At 31.7% G+C, this 22493-nt stretch overlaps 2 protein-coding genes across 8 annotated transcripts; one reads left to right on the forward strand and one right to left on the reverse strand.

Moving 5' to 3' along the window:
• Positions 1-594: 594 nt before the first annotated feature.
• Positions 595-19936, reverse strand: LOC125055167. Of its 5 annotated transcripts, XM_047657449.1 has the most exons (16): positions 19797-19936; positions 19674-19723; positions 17234-17373; positions 13936-14013; positions 11853-11867; positions 10882-11035; positions 9942-10135; positions 9533-9733; positions 9243-9395; positions 8265-8472; positions 6382-6557; positions 4691-4943; positions 3913-4064; positions 2485-2644; positions 1576-1679; positions 596-923 (listed from the first exon to the last, which is right to left on the reverse strand). In XM_047657449.1, the coding sequence occupies exons 3-16, from the start codon at positions 17371-17373 to the stop codon at positions 845-847; spliced, it is 2067 nt and encodes a 688-aa protein (XP_047513405.1). In that variant the 5' UTR covers positions 19674-19723; positions 19797-19936; the 3' UTR covers positions 596-844. The 5 variants fall into 5 exon arrangements, with proteins under 5 accessions (XP_047513409.1, XP_047513405.1, XP_047513406.1 ...); XM_047657453.1 differs by lacking the exon at positions 19797-19936 and having other exon boundaries at positions 595-923; positions 19674-19743; XM_047657450.1 differs by lacking the exon at positions 11853-11867 and having other exon boundaries at positions 19674-19935.
• Positions 19937-20113: 177 nt separating this feature from the next.
• Positions 20114-22324, forward strand: LOC125055169 (ommochrome-binding protein-like). Of its 3 annotated transcripts, none has more exons than XM_047657456.1 (2): positions 20114-20308; positions 21124-22324. In XM_047657456.1, exon 2 carries the CDS (start codon positions 21128-21130, stop codon positions 21935-21937), a length of 810 nt encoding a protein of 269 aa, XP_047513412.1. In that variant the 5' UTR covers positions 20114-20308; positions 21124-21127; the 3' UTR covers positions 21938-22324. The 3 variants fall into 3 exon arrangements, with proteins under 3 accessions (XP_047513412.1, XP_047513411.1, XP_047513410.1); XM_047657455.1 differs by lacking the exon at positions 20114-20308 and adding an exon at positions 20337-20582; XM_047657454.1 differs by lacking the exon at positions 20114-20308 and adding an exon at positions 20338-20611.
• The last annotated feature ends 169 nt before the right edge of the window (positions 22325-22493 follow it).

Raw genomic sequence — 22493 nt, forward strand, 5'->3', positions numbered from 1 at the left:
AGTTGCTCAAAGCATAATTAACCTATCAATTAAAATAGCGCGTAATTATTTTTTAATATTCTGCTACAAAACTTATGGAATCGGTCCAGTACATTTGAGTTTATATGTTACATACAAAATACATCTTTTCCCCTATAATATTAGTATAGAAAAAAATATTATTAAACTATCCAACCCGGGCGGTTACACCCACACTAATTGGTGTATTTCAATCACATTAAATTCCGGAAAAATTTAAAACCTTGAGATGGCTCTCAAGATACCGTGTTTATTGAACATTCCCATTTTATGAAAAGGTTTTTTGAAGTTATACTTCTTTAGGCGCGTTATGAAAAATTGATGACAGTGAAATTTTACGATGCGCGCGCACCGTGACACAAAATTAACAGAATGAAGTTGCCCACGGAAGATGCTACGGCATTGGACATAATTTAAAAACAACATTCGAATAATAATAGAATTTATGTTACACCTCATGTAAGAGAATAATAATAAATATTTATTTATTTAATTTTTCAAATGTAAACTGAACTTTATTGACTAAAATGACTCCTTTTCCAGTCTTTGATTATTTAATTGTAATTAATTACTTGCATGCAATCAAAAACTATTTTTAATAATGCCAAAGAAGTATAACTTCTTACACGCGTACATAAGTACATGCACCCTTTTTTTTAAATTATTGTATCATTTGACCAAGGATGTTGTATATTCTACACGCTTATATCTGTTAGTTAATATGATGTGAGCAATTTTTATCGTTTTTCCTATAGATATTCGAACATTCAAAGGCACTTATCTTAATATAGGATGATATTTATCACCGAATATATGATGATGGAGGTTAAAGGAATTCTTTACAAAAGCAATACATATTTAGATGAGGTAGGGTCGCGCTAATACAACTGGGCTCGTTGTTGTATCTGAAACGTAATAATATATATTTAAAAAAAAATCGCTTAACATATAGACTAAAATCTAGGAGTCAAAAAGCTGATCACGTATGTGAAACTAAAATTACATACAATTTTTATTTGGATATTAAACATACTATATATATAGCTGTGCCACCTCCATGATGGCACAGGACAGGAAGCGCTGGTAGAATCTCATTTCGGAGGCAAAGACACTTTTTGGGTCACAGAGCCGATTGTAAGAGAGACAAACTATACCTTAACATATTTTAAGGTTAAAATGTTCAAACGTACAAAAAAGTTACTAATAATCTAATATTAAATTAGTTAATATAATAGTAGAGCAGTGTTTGCTTAGTGGCTTCAGCGTGCGACCCTCATCCCTGACGTCTTAGGTTCGATCCCCGAAGGACTTTCTTTCTACGTGCGCATTTAACATTCGCTCGAACGGTGAAGGAAAACATCGTGAGGAAACCGGCTTGTCTCAGACCCAAAATGTCGAGCTCAGAGGCTGATCACCTACTATTAGATTTACAAATGATCATGATACAGAAATCTGAGGCCCAGACCTAAAAAGGTTGTACGACTAATTTTTTTAACGTTCAAAAGTATATACGTAAGTATTGAACGCGGGCGTCGATAATAAGATAATTTCACTTACGCATTAATCCTTGATATATCTCTCGAGTCGATCTCGAATCTATCCTCCGCTTTGTAATAAATCAGAGATCCTTCATACACTCCATTATTTGGGTTAACTGTTATCTGAAATGATGAGGTTAACCTTTATTAAACCGAGTGATGCGATTCACAAAAAACATTATTTATTTCACAAATGCTCAGCACATTCAGTAATCCCTCCTATAACACGGTAGATTGTTATAGCGTTATAGAAAACGCGTTGTGGGAGTATTCTCGTATAACTCGTTATGTACAAACGAGTCACGTTTAACTTATTATAAATGTCACAGTACAGAAATATAACGTATGAAATCCCCGTGTTATAAGGGGGACTGACCGCGTAATAGGAAAATGCGTTATAAGAGGACCGTGTTATGTGGGGGTTTAAAGTGAGAGGTACAACTGCACAAACGTAACCAGCGAACGACCCTTAGTAAAAATTAGGGGATCCTACATCAAAAGAGCGTACCAATTCTTAAAAGGCCGGCAACACACTTGCGAGCAGTTCGTGTGATTCTGGCAGTCTAAGTGTCCATGAGTATTACTTAACATGTGAGCCTCCCGCCGTTTGTCCATATAAAAAAATTGTTTAACATCTTTTTTTTTTTTAATGGCTCTGGTACGGTTTGTACATTAACCAGCGTCAAGTATGAGATTTTTATCATTCGTGCTTTTTGCCTTAGAAATTCGATCATATCCTCCATGTACGGTTTAGGCACTCGCCCGGTACCGCACAACCCTCCTTAAGGCCGAGAACAAATTTAAATTAAATTAAAACTTGCCCTCGAACCGGGAATCGAACCCGGTACCCCTTACGTAGCTGCCACTTAATAAGACCGCTAGGCTATGAGGCCCCCAATTTAACATCTTTAAAGTCAATAAATATTACCTTAACAGTATAATCCTCTCTATCAGCATTCAGCTGTTTTCCGAACTTGCCAACGTATCCGTCCATATCCTTCGCGGCCACGAATGTTAGTACTCCATTATTAGGCCGCTTACGCATCGACCACTGAACACTTTGAAGAGTTCGGGGAACGCATTTTGATCTGAAATATTAATATAATTATTAGAAAAGATAATGCTTGCAAGAAAAATACAAAATTACAACCTCAACTTTATTTGAAATTTTTTCATTTTGATCATTTTTCTTCTACCTCGTAATTAGCTACTATATATATATACGTAAGTAGCTAATTACATAATATATTAATTGTGACTCAATAAACCCTTGTAACATAATATTATTATTCTTTAGATTTACTTTATTTTAGTTATAGTTAGTGTTAAATGTTATTGTGTGTTCTTTTTTTTTAATTATTTATACACTTCTTGTACTTTACCCCTGAAAGAAATCGCTTGTTAGCGGTAAGGCCGCCCGTTGCCTAGTAACTTATGTAACCTGCTTTTTTTATGTATGTTTTTGTATAAAGTAATGGTAAGTGTGAATAAATAAATAAAACGCTGATTTTGTTGGCCTAATTGCCAATCCAATATCTACAAAAAAGTCTGCGATACCATATCTAATTAAAAAATATTTATTGTGCATTTAAGTCTAAGGCTGGTCAGCAGGCCATAAAATCTTCAAAAAAAATATTTACATAGAAAAGCTTCAGACTATAGAACATCGTGCTACGACCGAATGAATGCGAGTGAATCCGCAGAGCACAGCTAGTGTAATATAATTTACATTTTACATTCAGTCTGGACCTCATACTTCTGTAATTATTTCGTCATATTTTTCTTAATAGGTAAGTATGTGATCAGCTGTCTCTGTCAGAACACAGTCTGTCCACTTTTTGTGTCTACGAGCGAGTGGTAAATGCGCACATAGAAAGAAAGAAGAAAGCCGATTGGTGCTCAGCCGCTACGACCTCAGGGTTGAGAATCGTGGCTGAAGCCAACACTGTTCTATACACAGTACACATAAGAAGTTATACTTCTTTGGCATTATTAAAAATAGTTTTTGATTGCATGCAAATAATTAATTACAATTAAATAATCAAATACTGGAAAAGGAGTCATTATAGTCAATAAAGTTCAGTTTACATTTGAAAAATTAAGTTAATAAATATTTATTATTATTCTCTTACATTAAGTGTAACATAAATTCTATTATTATTCGAATATTGTTTTTAAATTATGTCCAATGCCGTAGCATCTTCCGTGGGCAACTTCATTCTGTTAATTTTGTGTCACGGTGAGCGCGCATCGTAAAATTTCACTCTCATAAATTTTTCATAACGCGCCTAAAGAAGTATAACTTCAAAAAGACTTAGTGGATATTTTTTATTTATAGAGTTTTTCATTTACTAACCTAGCTTCGTCTGTGAGTGAATTAATAAAATCCACCAGCGCCTTCCCAGTCTTCGTGAACATAGGATCAGATTTAACCACTTCTTCCCAGGATAAACAAGAACACCAGTGGGGTTCGATTCCCGCCTCACTACAGGATCGGTTTGATGAGATCTAGAAAGGTTTTAACAAAAAAAAAATTTATTAACAGCTAGTATGAAAAATAAAGTTATTGAGAGGAAATTGTATTTAACATGTCTTTATGTGTAGTAGTATTATAGCGTAAAATATAAACGAAATTAAAAACATTGACTTTGATCACGTGACAAAAAGGTGTCACTTAACTTTTTTTTTTAGAGTTTAATATCGTCGGAGTCTAAAAAATATATGTTTATTTGTGTCGTTTGAGAATCATAAAAAACTTGACGTTCATTACGTGTTTACAAGCATGGCACGTCATATAAACTGGAGCGACGCCATTTTGCGGGTTCTTAAAATTATAAATATTTATTTTGATAATAACTTGTAAAAATTCCATAGTGACTTTAAAAGGTTTTTAAAATATATAATAGCGTATTATATAACGATGTAAGGGTCCGTCCACATAATTTTTAAACCCATAAAATATGTCATTGTCATACTTAAAGACAGAGGAAAGAGGTCTAAGGTTCGATTCATCGAGACATTAATATTAATAATATCTTAGAAGAGCAAAGTGCAGTCGAAATCGAAGTTTCAAAAAAAGTTTCGACTATCACATACCGCCACAAATTACAGACACAAAATATATCCGTCCTTACCGGTTCCAATATCGTTAAACCACGCGTCAAGTCCGCACCCTTAATCTTATATGGATTCCACTCCTTCCTCATATCCATAACATCCAAAATTGTGGCGTGAATATCATGGGGCGTCGTCAAAACTTCGGCGTTACGTTCCAAGTTCTTTTGTGCGTCCGGCCTTTCTTTTACGAGGTCATCTGGTAAACGTATAGCCATAAGAGGCAACCGCTCTTCGAATTTGCCTTGTAATGTGTCGCGAACGTAAGCGTATCTGTAACAGAGGCCTTGAACTGATCAAATATGTTATAGGACAGAAAGCAAACCCGCAACCATTTTGCGAGTGCGTTGCCGGCCCTTTAGGCCGTACGCTCTTATCATGAAGGTTCCTAAGTCGTAACGGTCGGATAATACCTGATATGGCGGCATAACGTCGTGAAGAGCAAAAAGTGTCTTATGAAGCGTCCTGTATGTCGTAACTGTCATAGAGGCCTTGAATCAATTTGACTTTGACGTAGATAAATTATCAGCAAAATCAAAAAATCTAAATCAAAATACGTTTATTCAACATAGATGCGTCTTAGGGCATGCTTATGAATGTCAAAAACGTTTACAAAATTCGCGAAAGAGCAAGACTACGCCATCCGTTCGCAAACTACCAGGAGGCCTTGTTCTGAGAAGAACGGGCAAGAAACTAAGCAAGTTTTACCCTCCTTAGTTCTGTGATTTACCACATTCACCATTACAAACAAATGAAATTATAAGAATATAATTAGAACTATTGCCAAGCGTTTTTATCTTCCAGGTAATCATTGACTGTGTTAACCTTTATACATTAAGGTTTTATTGATATGTGTTTTGAATCTGTTTAAAGGCAGTTCCAATATTAATTAGGAAGCATGTTATAGCAGCGTATACTTAGGCCCATGAATGAAGTATTTATTATCTGCAACCTGTAAGGCGGCTGGAAAAGTTTTCCTATTGTGAATACAAGAAATAAGGGAAAACAGCCTTCTGACATGACAGTTACGCCATTGCTCCGACAAATTGATTATGTAAACATAATTTTGTTTAATTATATTTTTAATTAAAGTTAAAAGACTTGTGGCTTTACCCTGTAAGTTCTGACGTTTTATATGCAATTTTGATGAAGTTCTCAATATACCGCTGAATTTGCAACCTTGGTTGCTGTACAAAAGCTCTACATTAAAGGGACTTACAGAGTACCGGGCTTAATAGTTAGTACATTCTATGGTCTAAGGCGGATGGAGGAGGCCTATGTCCAACGGTGGATAAACCAAAACCTGACAAGCAAATGATTATTCCTAAATGTTAAAGTGTATTTTACGTAATGTTAAAAGTTAATTTTTCAATTCAAAATCAATGAAAGTTCTAATCTATTATAGTTAAGTTTTGGAAATAAAGGCTATTATTATTATTATTATTATGGTCTAAGGCACACCCACTTCATCTACGGCAGGAACTATAGTATACATAGCATTAATACCGTAAGTCTGCGGAACGAATTACCTACCGTATTTTTTTTTATTTAAATGAAATTTTACCAGAAAACAGTTTAGTTTTGCAAAACGATATGGTACTCTCTTATTAGTAAAATCTCAAGCAAAATGTCAAATAACCAGAAAGTATTATTGATATAACATTTAATTTTCATTATAATAAATTATTGATAACTGATAACTATCACTTACCTAGGTCCATGGTCACCAAACAATAGAAGCATTGTGTTTTTCCCTCTTCCCTTTTCCATGAAATCAGTTAAAAAGGCCGCCAACGCATCATCAGCCGTCGGTATCATGTTAAAGTCATCGTGTGTTATATCAGCAATGAATGTGAAACCAAACTTTTTACCGTCTAACTTGAAGAACTGAAACATTATTGAACTTATTTAAGACTACAGAATAAGTGTGCTCGGTTACTTTCTTACTAGTATAAGATCCCGCTATACAACGACCTTCACCGAGATGCTTATTTAATGAAACTTATTTTATATTTAATTTAATATGTCACTAAATATAATCCATATGGGTTGCCTAGCAAAATTCAGTCCAGAGTATGTTTAATTAATATTTAAAAAAAACAAAAGTTTTTTATAATTTGCATGTAGTAAATTTTTTGCACTTTTTTCAATCAATATTTTCAATCAGGGTAGTATTATACATGTATCACTATAACCTTCTTTTATACTAAAGATGTATATATACTTTAGTGTCATAAAAAATATACACATAAATAATTAATTGATTAAAAACAACCTAGCGTTTGCATATTCTATGGGCTTCATACTTTCGATTGGTATAGAATTTATCTAATAATCATACCGGTGAAATGTTTAAAAAAATATTTTTTTTTAAATATTAATTAAAATACTCTGGACTGAAATTTGCTAGGCAACCCATATGGATTATATTTATTGACATATTATATTAAATATAAAATAAGTTTCATTAAATAAGCATCTCGGTGAAGGTCGTTGTATAGCGGGATCTTAGACCATACAGACTGTGTGACATCTATCCTTGGTATCCCTTAAGGGATATCCGTTCAAGTATTACGTAAGCAGATTTACAGCAATTTAGCAAATCTTTGGCGGTACTGGGACCAACGATTTCAAATTTATTTTAGTTTACTATTTATAAATTTTTAATAATTATTATGAGTCTAAATAAACATTAAAATTTAAAAAAAAATTGGTAAATAATTTGATAATATGTATTATTATCGGTCAAGGGTATGTGGCAGAATCGTTGACCATTCTATAAATATATGTATGTATAATATATACTTTACGATATAGTTTTTTTTTGTGGTTATGTTTCATTTTTTTCTTGCTAGTTTGAAATTATTATGTTCTAATATAATTGATATCTATGTGTATGTGTGTAAAATTAGTGATGTCATATTTTCTTGTATATTTTAAGCATACGCGTTGATTTAGGACTCTTAAATAACTATATTAAAAAAAAAATCATGTGTCCAATTCACACGTGGTAGAAGTGAAACCTTCAAAAACAAAGTTTTTATAATTAAAATATGTAAATTAGACTTTTTCTCTGTCTAAATGTAGGATCTTTTCTTTAAAAAAAAATATATTTTAATGTTAAATTTTTATTTATAACTTTAATATCAATCTTTAATTTGGTAAAAACTAAAATAATAAAAGTTTGAAATAAATTCACAAGATCCAACGTGGGAGAAAATGAGATAGGAAGCATTATACAGTGTATAAACTTTTAATTATGAGTACAGAGTAGTACGAAGTTTTCACTTCAAAAAATTTCTATAACTAATGATTTGTAATAAAATTGATAAATAATCTAATTTTATAATTAAACTACTTCCTTGACTTACTTATTTAATTTTCATCAAATCTGTTTTTTTATTTCAGAAAATGTTCAAATACACACTAATTTAAAGTTTATACACTGTATAATGCCTCCTATCTCACTCTCTCTCACGCCAAATCCTATTAATTTATGTGTCTGTCTCTTTTTACTGTCGCTTTTTCCGTTGCATCCGGTTTGAAATCACAACGATTCTAAAGAAGTTTCAAAATACAAAATTTTTTACATACCTGATCAGTAATATTTAACATCAATTCAAACTGGGGAGTATCTCCCACACAATATCTCTTGGCCTTGTTTCCCCATTTCTTTCCATTCTGAGATTCTTCTAAATAAAACGCTCGTAGGTAGTGATCAGCTGGTTGGCGTACAAACCCCTTGAAACGGTACTGAAAAGTACCAATCCACGGCATATCTTCGAAATAGGCTGTACGATACCTGAAAATTATTATGATTATTAACGGGAAGAGTACAACACGTAATTTAATTCATTTTTTTTACATTTTCTCATGTAACAGGGCGAAACGGGCAGAAGGCTCACGTCATGTTAAGTGCCCATGGACACTCAAATTACCAGAGGGCTCGCAAGTGCGTTGCCGGACTATTCCATATCAAGACCATTACGAAATTTTAGCATTATAACAAAAAGGGTAATTAAGAACTGCTACCTCAAATCGAATTATGAAATATCATCACGTGTCACAAAAAACACAACAAACAAATTTTTTGAAATGATCTTGACACGTAACAAGCCCTGCTGGAAGGCTAAATGTAGATTTTGGCTGGACAAAAGACCGTGTTCATTAATGATATGTCGTTTTAAAGAATGATAGCCCGCAATGTTTTTGACGGACGTTGATGAATCGAACATGATACCCTCCGAAGCATTTCTGAACCATTGACTTCTGTTCCATCAAGAAAAGAAGGTACCCATCCTTAAAAGGCGGGTAATGCGCTTGCGAGCCTTCTGGCAGCATCAGTGATCGTGGCGGGGGTAACGTTTAGAATCAAATTAGCCCTTTGTTCTATAAACTTAGTATTTGAACCCCTAAAGTTTTAATAAAACTTCTAAATGAAGTTCGACTATACCTACGTCCAAAAATAGTCAGAAAAGTTTAGATATATCATATAACTGATTATTAAAATAAGATATTTATCTTTATAATGACTACAGACTTAATCAAATATATATATAAAAATAATCTTACCCATCATCCTTAAGCCTATAAAATATAAACGGCATATTGTCCAAACTATCATTATTTTTCGTTTTCTTTCTTACATCTGGCAACTCCAATTCGGTCTTGCCAGTTAAGAATGGGAACAAAGCGGCCGGAGTTCCATCCCCAACGATGTTATAGCTGAAATTCAACAATACAGATTTCAACACACACATCGAATAATCATAACAATTGTTTACGCACACAACTGTACTAATCATAAAAACACTTCAATATCAAAGATAATATATTATTTTGAAGTTTACACATTTACTTACGAATTCAATACAGTAGCTCCAAGTATTTCCTTAACGACCTTATAGCTTTTCGGCATGCGTCTTATGAATCCATTCTTTGCCGTGGAGTCGAACCCTAAGAACAGAATATCATATGTGTTCTCTCGACCCGGTGGGGGGGTTTTAGGGTGGACTGTTGATCGGAAACCTATACCGTGGCCCAGCCATTTGCTTGGTAAAATGCTAAAACAAAGCAATATTGTTAAAGAAATTATTAGACATAGACATAACATTTATTACTAACGAAACACACAATATAATAATCAACAATAAAAAGAATGAAAAATAACAAATAAATCAAAAGTGCGTGCGTACAAAGTCCACATGTCAGAAATGAAACTTCTTTGGCCAACTAATGTATAAAATATATCAGACTAACAATACAACTTACCTATTTTCATGCGTTCCAGTACATTTAACCTTCACGTGATCGCTCTTAATGAGCGGATACACATCAGCCCCACGTATCTCTATGGACGGACCTATTGTGTATTTTGCATCACTTTCGTAAAGTATATCATTGTACGTGCATATTATATCTCGTGTAGTCCTCAATATCTCTGGTACTACTTTGCACTCGTCTAACTAAAAATTAAATACAAAATAAATAAGTGGCGCTACAACCTTTTTAGGTCTGGGCCTTAGATTTCTATATCATGATCATTTGTCAATCTAATAGGGAAGTAGGTGATCAGCCTCCTGTGCCTGACACACGCCGTCGAGTTTTTGAGTGTAAGGCAAGCAGTTTCCTCACGATGTTTTCCTTTACCGTTTGAGCGAATGTTAAATGCGTATAGACAGAAAGTCCATTCATTGGTGCACAACCGGGGTTCGAATCTACGACCTCAGGGATGAAAGCCGCACGCTGAAGCCACTAGACCAACACCATACATACCAATAAATCATACATCTAGTGGAGTTACAACTCTCTTAACCTAAACATTGATTTTTAACCGACACCAAAGGAAATTTGGTATACAGTACGCTGTTAGATTAGTGAGTTACTTATTTTGGTTCTATTATATTAATAGTAATTACGACTTTATTGCTTTAAATTAAAGCACATTTTAGAGTGAACGTCTAAACTCTAAATAACAATCATTATCACCTTTACGGGCTTTGTATCCATCCATCTGTTTATACTCTTTGCGAATGTTAAAAACGTTATGTCTCTTTAATAAACGAAAATTAGTATTTCGTCTCTTTCTGTCAAATCGTGTTTAGGCTATGTTACAAAGAGATAGGACTTTCATTATTTAATTAGGTGCACAAGCACGTATGAATAAATTACAACCAATAAAATCATTTTTTTCAATATGTGATATACTCACATAACATTTGACCCAATCCACGCCATAGCAAACTATTTTAGGTAGATCTTTATCGAACTTAGTCACTTCCGGTGCGAAGGGGTCTAACTTGGGTATCTCACACCCCGAATTCTTATCCTCCCTTAAGGAGTTCTCCAGTCTTTTTTCTATATACCTGAAATTAACATTGTTAATAAAATCTGCTATACTGAGTCTCTTATTATGGGTTAGCGGATAATTTAGCTGTATCTAGCAGTTGCAGTTGGCAACACTGTTGCGACCTCTTCAACAATAATTATATTTCAATAATAAAGAATTATACACCCAAAGCTTTCTTTACTTCAGCTTCAATTTCACGTTATCTATTTAAAACTTTGGTAGTTTATGAGTTCACCACGTTGATACAGACGTACTTTATAATAAGATTCAGATAAAGTATCAAAATTCAGATAAATCAAAAAGGGATTTCTGCTATCTGCTTTCTTAAATCATTTTATTATTATTAATCTACCATTAGAGATAATTCAAATACTGGTTACGTCTAAATGTATGAAATGTGACGTGATGATTTAAAAGGGCAAAACCTTTGAAATTTATTTATTGAATGCAGAATGAGAAAGATGTTATTAAATTATATGAAACGAACTATACGAACGAACTAATTATGAAAGTATATATATATTTTTTAATGTTATATATAAATAAATAAATAAGTATTTTAAATAAATAATAAATATATATATATATCTTATATTTTATAAATTTTAATTACAAACAACTAATAAACTCTAAGTACAATAAAATGTCTAATGAGATCTTGACAGTTACACTTAAAATAGTGCACATAAACTTGATTATAAAAATTAAAATCATAAAGGAAAATGTTCGTGTTGCATTACGATATTCAAATCATTTAAATTCTGTAACTTCCGCTATTATGTATAATAAAAATTTTGTGAAATAAAAATATTTTGCCAACAAAAAATACTCACTCTGCCACAGATTGTCTGAAATAAAAAAAAACAAAAATAAATACACTTAGATCAAATCATGCGAACATAAATACATATAATCATGCACCTGGGCTCCATATACAAAATAACCGTTTTCTACGACTCGATTTTTGAACGGGACCAAAAAAACAAAATTGTTTCCAAGTATCTTTGACATCACAATTTTTTTGAGTTTTGACAAGTTTTCACATACTACTATTAAGAGTTCGAATTTCGAACGTATTATCCAAACAATTTATTTATGTAATCGTTCGTCGTTGCAAAGTTCGTTCATTGTTTAGTTTAAAACAGTCGGAGCACTGCTCACGTTTTTCATACAAAAACTACTCGATTGAACCGATTGCTTTAAAGCCTCTGTTATCCATAGACTGATATATCTATATTTCAAATAAGTTTGACTTAAAGGTCTCATTACCAAGACATAAAATATTTTTTAAAAATCATAGAAGTCATAGCATTTACAAATTTTGAATATGGAACCCTGGCGTAAAGTCCAAAGATACAAAATGCAAGAGCATGCTAAGACTTAGAATCTATTATAAAAATAATATTTGGGAAATATTCTAAATTTCAATATGATTGCGTTTAACTAAAAGAATGGTAATTTCAAAAATTGCATACTTTTAACAAAACATACCATGCTATTGTAATCAATAAATCTAATATTTAATTAAAAGCAATTATATATAAAGTGCAAAACCGAGTCTAAGCACTCCATCACCAAGAGACAAAATACACATTCATGTATTTTGACATGACAGCATGTTCATAGTCAGTGCGAAAAGAAAACCGGCGTGATTATGCGAACTAATATGATTTTTACCAAATCAAACAACTGTCAAAAGTGACAAATGTCTAACTTGTTATCGTGTTATTGGGACCGTTAGTGTCAAACCGTAATGACGTAAAACTCCACTACTATAACCTCCAATTCTCTTTACCAAAATTACCAAAATTAAACCTTAGTTTAAATTTTTATCTTTTATATTTGGATTAAAGGAACACTAATCCTTAATCTGACCAAAATAATTGTAACAAATCGACACAGACGAGATCCCTATTGTGAAAATATGGGAAATACCGGATCTTTCTCTGTGTAGGATAACCTTGTAAATAAGAAAAATTATCAACATTATGACGCTGACTGACCTATCACCGATTGTTTACTAAACTTTGTCCAAAACTATTAGCTTGTGTATTTTGTCTCTTAAGCGGGCCATAGACGGACCGCATGTTGCAGTCAAGACCGACTGCAATATGCGGTTTGCTCAGGAACTGCTCGAGCGGTCCGTGTATTGCGGATATAAATTTAGTATGGAAAAAGCAGATCGCCGTGCGGCGACCGCATATTGCAGTCGGTCTTGACTGCAACATGCGGTTCGTCTAAGCCCGCTTTAGAGTGAAATTTATTAAGCGTAGTAAGAGCTTAACTAAATCTTATTTATGGGGACTCCAACGTTTACGGGTGAGGTCTAAAATGCTCCGTCAACGACGACATTGACGGTCCAAGAAATCCAATCCATAATTTACATGCTCACAATAATCTCAGGTTTCGAATTTATATATCCTCCGAGCTAAGAATTTAGATTTCTTACAAGGCCGGCTTTCTGGCAATGTGAGTGTCTATTTATTATCTTTATATATATAATTCTTCTGTGAGTGTGTATGTCACTGAATTTCTCTCAAACGACTGGACCGATTTTGATGGAATTTTTTGTGTGTGTTCAAGGGGATCTGGGAATGGTTTAGATGGCGCTGCAGTCGGTACTTTCATACTTTGCTTTACTAATCGCTTGAAATATCATGTAGGACAACGTCTGTCGGGTCCACTAGTATTATATATATTATTTATATTCTATCTATCTATCTAATCTATCTAGTATTCTATCTATATTATATCTATGTCTATATCAATAAACATCAGATCATCAGCACTAAGCCTCCTGCCCGTTTGCGTCCTGTTATATTTTCAGCTCAGGCAAATGTTATACCTAAGCTAAGTCTCTTACACTTCATAAATTTCACCCTTAGTAGTTAGTATGTATATTGCATATATCATTACCTCTCATCTAGGTTATAGGTTGAATCATCTTTGACAGGCAACTTAGCTACGTTAGTTTGCTTAACACCACCACTAGAACTAAAAAAAATAGCAACTAAACTACTCAAGCGATAAAAGTGAAAACTAGGGCATATAAACAATACAACAAATGTAGATAAGGCATGTAAAGATAATAAAGAATAAATAAATCAAAAATAAAAGGTGTACACAACTAAAAAGACACTTCTGTATCGATAATCTAGCTCATAAAAATGCAAAGATTTCCGCAAGATATTTCTTATCTACGGAATATTCTTAAACAATTTCTTTATCGGATATAAACACGCTTTAGTACACTATATAACTCAGCGTTTTCATAAATAAACGTTTATTTCTTACATAAAGAGAGTTTTAATAAAACTTTAATTATAAGGATATTCCTAATACCAGTTGTGTACGTGTTTTTTTAGTTCTAAATCATAAAGTATTATTAATATTCAAACTATAACTCAAACTCAAAATAGCTTTACTCATATAGGTAAAAACAAGTACACTTATGAACGTCAACAGAAAAGATGTTAAATTGATTCAAAATTTACATTTACAACCAGTTCGCAAGTCAAGGACGTAGAGCGGGCAAGAAGAACTGACAAGAAAGTCTCCGCCACTCTTTTTAATCGCCAAGTTTTGAGTCCTACAAATTATTTGAACTGAAGCAAATCCATTAAAAGAATTAGGATCATTCAAATTTATAGAAAGCTTTATTGATTAATGAAAATTTAACGAGAGTTTTGAATTTATTCAGTGATAATTCTCTAATTTCGCTTGGGAGTTTGTTGTAAAAACGAATACAATTTCCATATGGTTATCTTCTGGAGTTGGTTGGTCGTACGCTTAGATTAGTTCTCTTTCGAGTATTATACTGGTGAAAGTCACCATTTGTTATAAATCGCTTAGATTTTTTTGTACATACAACAAGGCTTCAAGAATATAACCAGATAGTGTCATAATATTTTCATAGACAATCAGGAAATTCCTACGGCTCTTAAGAATATTGAAACGTGTTCGAAGTCTGCATATTAGTTTTGCATTATCTTAACATTTAGCTAATAAAACAAAGAAAAGCTAACATCAGCTTATGGAGCGTTCAAGTATTACGTAACGCAATTTTTGGAGATTATTGACCCCCCCCCCCATGTATCTCGCCGTAACGTTTTTCAGTACCCTAGTACAGTACTGTACTCAAGTATAGTAAAACGTTTCGTGACCACCTTGTGTCTCTTTAGTTACTATTATGTGGTGTAAGTCGAAAATAATATTACCAATAACGCGTAATTCAATCTCCGCCCCACATCGTAACGTTTTACAAAAAGAAAAAAAACGCGTTACGTAATACTTGAACGCTCCCTTAATGCCCTGGCCCATAATAGTGAAAAAACATGCCTTAATCTACTTTCATCACATATACAGGTACCACACAAAAAAATACTCTTATCAGATAAAAACATTTATCAAATTTCCGGTATCCAATAATATTTATAACGGCTCGCTATGACCACATTCCATAATTAGAATCGATTCCGCTTATCAATAACAGTGTCACCATATGCCGCAGAACCTAATACATACTGATAAACAACTTTCCGTTTAGTTTTTTACAAATTTTCTTTAAAAGGTTGTTTTGTTAACGTAACAGCACAATGTTTTTTTATAACATACAAGCCTTTGGGAGCCCAAACAGGGCAGTAATTTTAGTGTGTGCATTGCGGGCCTTTGAGGGAAAAAAATGCTTAAAATTGCGTTTATATAGCAATCATAATAACTCGTGATATATTTTAAAACCTCGTGGTTTTCAGAAATTTTGAGGGTATATTTTAGTATCTACAAGAACGTATTTATCGGTTGTTTAAATATTTTCTAAATTCAACCCCTTATCTAATTGAACTTTACTTGAGTATGTCTCTTTTTTTATCACAGCGTAAACATAGACAGAAAGAGACAAAATACTGTTATTTGATTTTGTTTATATATAAGCGTTAGTTTATAATTCTTCGAATTCGCAAGCTATAATGAAAGTATCGCCTATTTTCACGCCTTATTTCTTATATATTAGAACAGAAACTACCTACCGCGTTATAAGTTTTATAAACATTTTTATTATTCATATTTCTTATAATTTTGTAAGCATTACAAACGTGAAATACTTGCTTTTAATATTGCCTTTACCGGTGACCTTAGGGTAAGATTCAAAATGGCGATTTAGCGCTAACTACGACTTCGTATGTCTAATCAATGGGTTTTTTAATGCAGGGGGTTTAGTCAAGATCAAGGCATCTTGTCTATGCCCCCAAGACCCACAGCGTCGAGTACACACGATAGATTGTTGTATAGAACAGTTATTATTAAATATGTATTATCTATTTGATAAAATTAATTTGGTATTATCCATCACTTGCAAGTAGTGTTGTCAGATAACAACTTTTACCAGTTGCACTAAAAGGTATGTACGACACATATTTCTCGTATTCCAATGAGTTCATATGTGTAGCGATTCCCGTATTTCTTTGGTATATAAAAAAAGGATTCACGTAAGAAGGGAGACTTGTAAACTATTAAATTTAAATACTTACGGAAGTTTCAGTAATAAATGGTCTCAGCGGTCAGCCTACAATCTACATACGGTATGATATTAAAATGAAAAAGAATTGCATTATATACTGTAAAAATCTCTCTACAAAGGATAGCCGTTTTTAATTCCGATATAGTAGAATAAATTGCACGACTGACTAATATTTAACAAGCCTTTGTTACCTACAATATAAATGGTTTGTTATAAAATGGGTTTTCCTTGGTTTGAGGAAAAAGTGCAATGACTCTTGAATAGATACTACACTTTTCTAAGCCATAGTAAATGACGGAGTGAGTAGCATAAGAGATTAAATTAAGTAAACCACAAGTATTAACGGTTTTAAACTAGGTAATTGGACATTGACTTTGTTAATTTATGAGCTCTGTGACATATAATGATAATGACAACTGACAATAACGCTAATATCTAATTTAATACATTTTTTTTCTCACAGTGGTTGCCTGGAAGAGATCGCTCAAAAGCGATAAGGCCGCCTGTTGCCCTCCTTTACATTTAATTATGTTAAATTTTTATATTGTAATGCAACGAAGTGTAAATAAATAAATAAATAACGCCATTGCTCCGACATATTTTCTAACAGTTATGTTTAGATGTGTGGTACCCGTACTAAATATGTATTTCTAAAATTACTCAAATCCACTATATCCAATAATATTAAAAAACACTTACCTTCTCGTAAGATCAAGATTTGGTTCCCTTAAAGTGTTATTTAATGAAACATAATATAGTAAAGAGAACACAATCACAACTAATATTACAACTTGATTTCGCCTCGAACGATACCATACTTTCGGCATACCGTAGTTCATCTGAAAAACAAATAAAAAGAACTATAAAAATGCTATAAAAACATAATGTCCGATAAAAGTATAAAACAACCTTTTAATTTTATACTTTCGTTAAAAATGAAACGTATCAGCGCGTGCGTTGATTATTTTTGACAAGTCATATCTAACGATTAGACAGTGGACAGTGGTCATGTTATCTTTTATCATATGTATTAATTCATGTGTATATACAAGAATAATGTAACTGATGTGTGTGTCGCAATTAAAAATGGTATCAAAGTTATATCTGCTCCTTAATCCTTATGTATGGTTCCTGTCATCGGGGTGCTTTAAATAATAGAGGAGTTTATTTTTACCCTGTATTTACCACTCGCGTACAACAACAGAATATAAGCGAAATAATAAATTAATAATAAGCGTATTAATTACTATGAAACAAATCACTGCATTGTAACTGTTGAAGATAGTGCCTACGTCTGGCTATACTCTCGTGGCATAACTCCGACGATTTAGGAAATCGCCCCACTTATAAAACTACGAAAGCCTGAGCCTTAAAAATTACTTGGTTTCGGATTTACATCAACAAAGCCTTTAGAGGTGCGTGAAGCACAGTTTCAATTTTAGATTAAATTAAGAGAAAAAAACGAATTCAAATATGTACAAAAACCAAATTTATTTATTTGCTCATCAGTATACCTACAGCTCTCATTATACAATATCCAAATATGTAATTACTTTATACACAAAAGCCCAAAACGGAATACACATTCAAACATAAACATATTATAAATACATTTATAATAAATTCTAAGATGCATTGATAATTATAATATATATTTAATAAAAATGGAGAAAAACAAAGCCATCATTAATAAGAGATTCCAGAGTTTTTTATATTATTTTTTAAGTATTTTTTAGTTACATGAAATATATCTATTTGCGTTATAATCAGAAGTTATACAATACATGACTGAGTGTAGTTTGTGTTACCAAGGAAATTGAAATAGTTGGGTTTGTCTAGTATTGTATGAAGAAGGGGTGTGAAATAGTAAAAGCGACAATAAGTCAGAGCAGTCAATTAAAATGTTGCAAATAGTGTGTAAAAACATCAGGTTGTATTGTTTATGTATACATTCACTCATAGTTAATATATCTGGAGATAGCAGTGATAAGAACTGTGAGTACTATGAATTTTATGTATAGACTCAGTTCTTACAACACTTCTTCAGCCTTGTAACAGAAAATTTTTATGTAAATTAATTATACACAGATCGTCTTTAATAATTCAACTTTGGTAGTAGATCCAGCATCCTCTATTGACTTGATAAAATTATAGCCTGATTATGATTTATAACTATATTTTATTAGGGTTACCTTTAATCAAAAATAGATTTTTCATACTTGTGGCTGTAGATACCAGTATCTTTAACAAATTAACAAAGTTTAACTTTAATAAGTTTCATAAGAAATTAGATAAAAATTATATCTTATCAAGGTTTTATTTTGGTATTATTATCAAACTTATATATATAATGTAATACAAATATATTATGTGTGTGAGTATTGATTTTTATTTGGGGATTATAGATAAGTGACTGTTGTCAGTATAATGTTAATATCTCTAAATAGCTAAGTTTTTAATAGTTTAATTATAAGGGACTGTTTTATAGATATTCTTGCTTTTTTGTAATTGTTAGTGTAGCAATAAGTGAGTAGACCCAAAAGAAACACATCATTTTATATAAGAATCAAACTGTATGTTAAATGTAAAAGTGGCATACTAAAATACCTTAGCAACCATTTTCTTTAACATTTATGTTGTAATAAGTAATTTAAACTAATTAAAAAACAGGAGTGAAAAGTTTAGATAAGATAACCTAGCACACATGGTACACTTTCATATTACTTTCACTAAAATGTAGATTAGCTGAAAATTAAGCCTATATATTTCAAAGAATAGAATAATATATTGCACTGGCCAGACCTTAATATTAGTTAATCAACTCTATCATATTTTCTGTCATTATAGCATGGACAGTCTTATAGCAGAGTTGCTTATTAGTTATAAGTTCCTTAAATCTCCTTAAATAAAAGGTAAGTATTGAATCTTGCAATTTTTTATATTAAATTAATTAAACTTAATCAAATTAATTAAAACTTAAGAAAATTAAGGATTGTATATTATTATATTTTGTCATTGACTCTGCTGTGCAACATATTGGTTTATTTTTAGATGATAAAAGTTGCAGGATATGTCAATAAAATTTAACAAATATACAGGCAGACTACTAAATATCAAGACTAAAAATATGTTTACTTACAGACTTCCTGCGGCTTTTCGACAGCACTTTACACCAGAGTAATATTGATACTACGGAAATTAGTAAATTAGCAACACAACACTATAGTTATCTTCTAAACTATTAAATAATTGCAATATATACTTAATTTTTTTATAATTAATATTTTAACTTTTATTATTGTTTGCTTTTATCAGTTAATCACACAACACCTCTAATCAAATACTACAATTGACTATAAAGTACAGTCACTGTTGAGAGTTGACTTATGTTCAATTCACAGGCCGAGTACAATAGTGTACTATCAAAATTTTTGTACTGTGTTGCCATATGATTAGTAGATATTTTGCCAAATATTTCGAAGAGTCTGATTTATTATTTTTGCTTTCACATAATATTGTCGATGCCTACTTTGATGTCATGTATGTCGTTCACATTTAAAAACGAGATACACATGGCCTTGTTGTGTGCGAGAATTTTTCCTCTTAACTCCAAAGCCATTTCACGATTTGTACAGCTATGGACTGGAGCAAATCAATTTAAGCTCATTTAAAGTTGGCTCGTCTTGAACTGAAATTACATTAAAAGCTTATATTATATACAAGAATAGTTTTTCAAAAAAAGTTATTCCATTGGTTTTTCTAATAGACTAGTAGGTAAGATGTATGTGCATCTAATCTAAACTACTGTGTCTTCGTGTTCATACTCCTAGTTTGTAATGTACATAATATTTAAATAAATTGTACTTGTATTGTTCGTTACATACCTACAACTTTCCAAAAGTTATATTTGAAATATTCTGTAAACTCGACCGGAAATTTGAGTGCCAAAAGGTCAAATTGGCATTTAATTTTATGTCTCACAAACAAATTACATGAACATACTTTATTTACTGTCAGTTACGTAGTGTCTGTTGTGTGCAAATATCGTGTAAGTAGCATATTGCCTTGGGAATCAAGGTTAGTTCGAAATTATTTAAAATTTATAAATGAACATAAACAGTTTTGTTTTATTGCTTCCCTTTTTAGCAATTAAATTTATTTTTAAATATAAGTTGTCCTTGCTAGGACAGTATTAACAGTATATTATTTTGAAATAATAAAAAGTAAATATTTTACTTAAAGTTTCTTTAAAAAAAAAACTAACATCTTACCTGAGTATCTAATATATTCTTTGTTTTTAAAGAGTTGTAAGTTAAAATAGAAAGTTTATTTGGTATCTTGTAATTCAATGTTATTATATAAGCGGGAGCTTGTTAAACAGTGATTATGAAATATAAGTAGTATGGTTACTACGAACGTGAATGAAATGGCATATTAAATACTCAAGTGACCACATAGAGAGTACTATAGATTTTTACGCACGACTAAATACCATTATCTATTGTTATTGTATTGTAAACTGTTTTATGAATACATTTATCTGCTTATCAGTTTATTTTTTGACTAATTGTTTCCCTAAAATTTTCCAGAACAATGAAGGTCTTCCTAATTATTTCGTTAATTACTTGTGCCTTCGCTGACAAGAGATGTCGTGGAATTGACTTCGACCAAAAATATTTCAACGTTGATATTATCAAAGAAGGTATAAACCATCTACATGATATAGCTTTAAACAGAAATGACAATAATGTGTATTTCACATACGAAACTTTATCTGAAGTACCTTCAAAAGTCTTGGGCTATCTGGACATCGCTACAAAGAAAGCAGACGTCATACATGGTATTCGTAATGCAACTGCAATTACTATAGATCAATTCTACGGTAAAGTATACGTCGGTGGTGCAGATGGTCTTTTTAAAATAAATGATCAAAAGTTAGTAGAGAGACTTCCGATACAAGATGATATAAGAAGTCTATATTTTAGAGACGCGTTATACTTTACAAATTGGAATAGAGAAGCATACAAGTTCGAAGATGGATATGCCACTTTAGTGCGAGAATTGCGTGGAGTTAAAGTGGATAAATTTGTTATAGATAATGACGACAATATATTTTTTACTATAGATAAGAAGTTATTTAGAGTTAAATTAGGAACTAGAGCTGTAAACTCACATGAAATGTACACAGTTGATTATTTGACCACTGATATATATCATAGGCCGTACATTTGCACAAGTAAAGGAGTATACATGTATAACAAATACAAATATGTTTATGATAAAGTATCTAATACAGCTGGATTAAAGGGTTTGACGTTTAACAAGAGAAATGAACCGCTTTACGCGGTAGCTGATTACTTAGTTAAATTAAAATTAAGTGAACTACCTTGTTTCGAAGATTAAAGTTCGTATAACGGATATTAATCAAGTAATTTTGATGTACTAACAAGATTTATCTCTAAGTTAGAACTTCATACCGAACGTGCTTTAGTCGTGAAAGATAAAAAAGAAACGTTGATTTCTAGAATTTAATTGCGATTAAGATATGCAAGAAAAAACTATAAAAAGTGCAAACAATATCCGATGTATAAAATTATCCCATTTAAGTAAATAGGTATATACATATTTTAATCCTTACTTAATAAATATTAAATTAATTATTTCAGTCTCAATATTATGATCATTATGTAATTCCCAACAAATAAGTTCGCGTGTCACATTGTGCGTATTCTTAATAATTATTGTAAACATTTTATTTATGGTAACATACCATTAAAAAATACATGTTAATATTATTTGTATTTTTGAATATAAGTTTGATAACAATATTTAGATTTTAGATTATAAATAATATTATTAAGTAATAACCTTAACATATTCATATCATCTCATTAACAATTAACCATAAAAAAATATGTTGCATAAAAATTCAATATTTGAAAAGGGCTTAACTAATATT

This window comes from Pieris napi, chromosome 13 (assembly GCF_905475465.1).
Source record: "Pieris napi chromosome 13, ilPieNapi1.2, whole genome shotgun sequence".
Lineage (NCBI taxonomy): Eukaryota > Metazoa > Arthropoda > Insecta > Lepidoptera > Pieridae > Pieris > Pieris napi.

Bases quoted from the DNA above. Each gene is read 5' to 3' on its own strand.
- LOC125055167 (XM_047657453.1), bottom strand. From the start codon at position 17,373: ATGAACTACGGTATGCCGAAAGTATGGTATCGTTCGAGGCGAAATCAA. The intron at 4,065-4,690 runs GTAAGGACGGAT...AAACCTTTCTAG, and splicing joins GTTTAACGATATTGGAACCG to ATCTCATCAAACCGATCCTG. The intron at 924-1,575 runs GTAAGTGAAATT...ATTACGTTTCAG, and splicing joins GATATATCAAGGATTAATGC to ATACAACAACGAGCCCAGTT.
- LOC125055169 (XM_047657456.1), top strand. From the start codon at position 21,128: ATGAAGGTCTTCCTAATTATTTCGTTAATTACTTGTGCCTTCGCTGAC.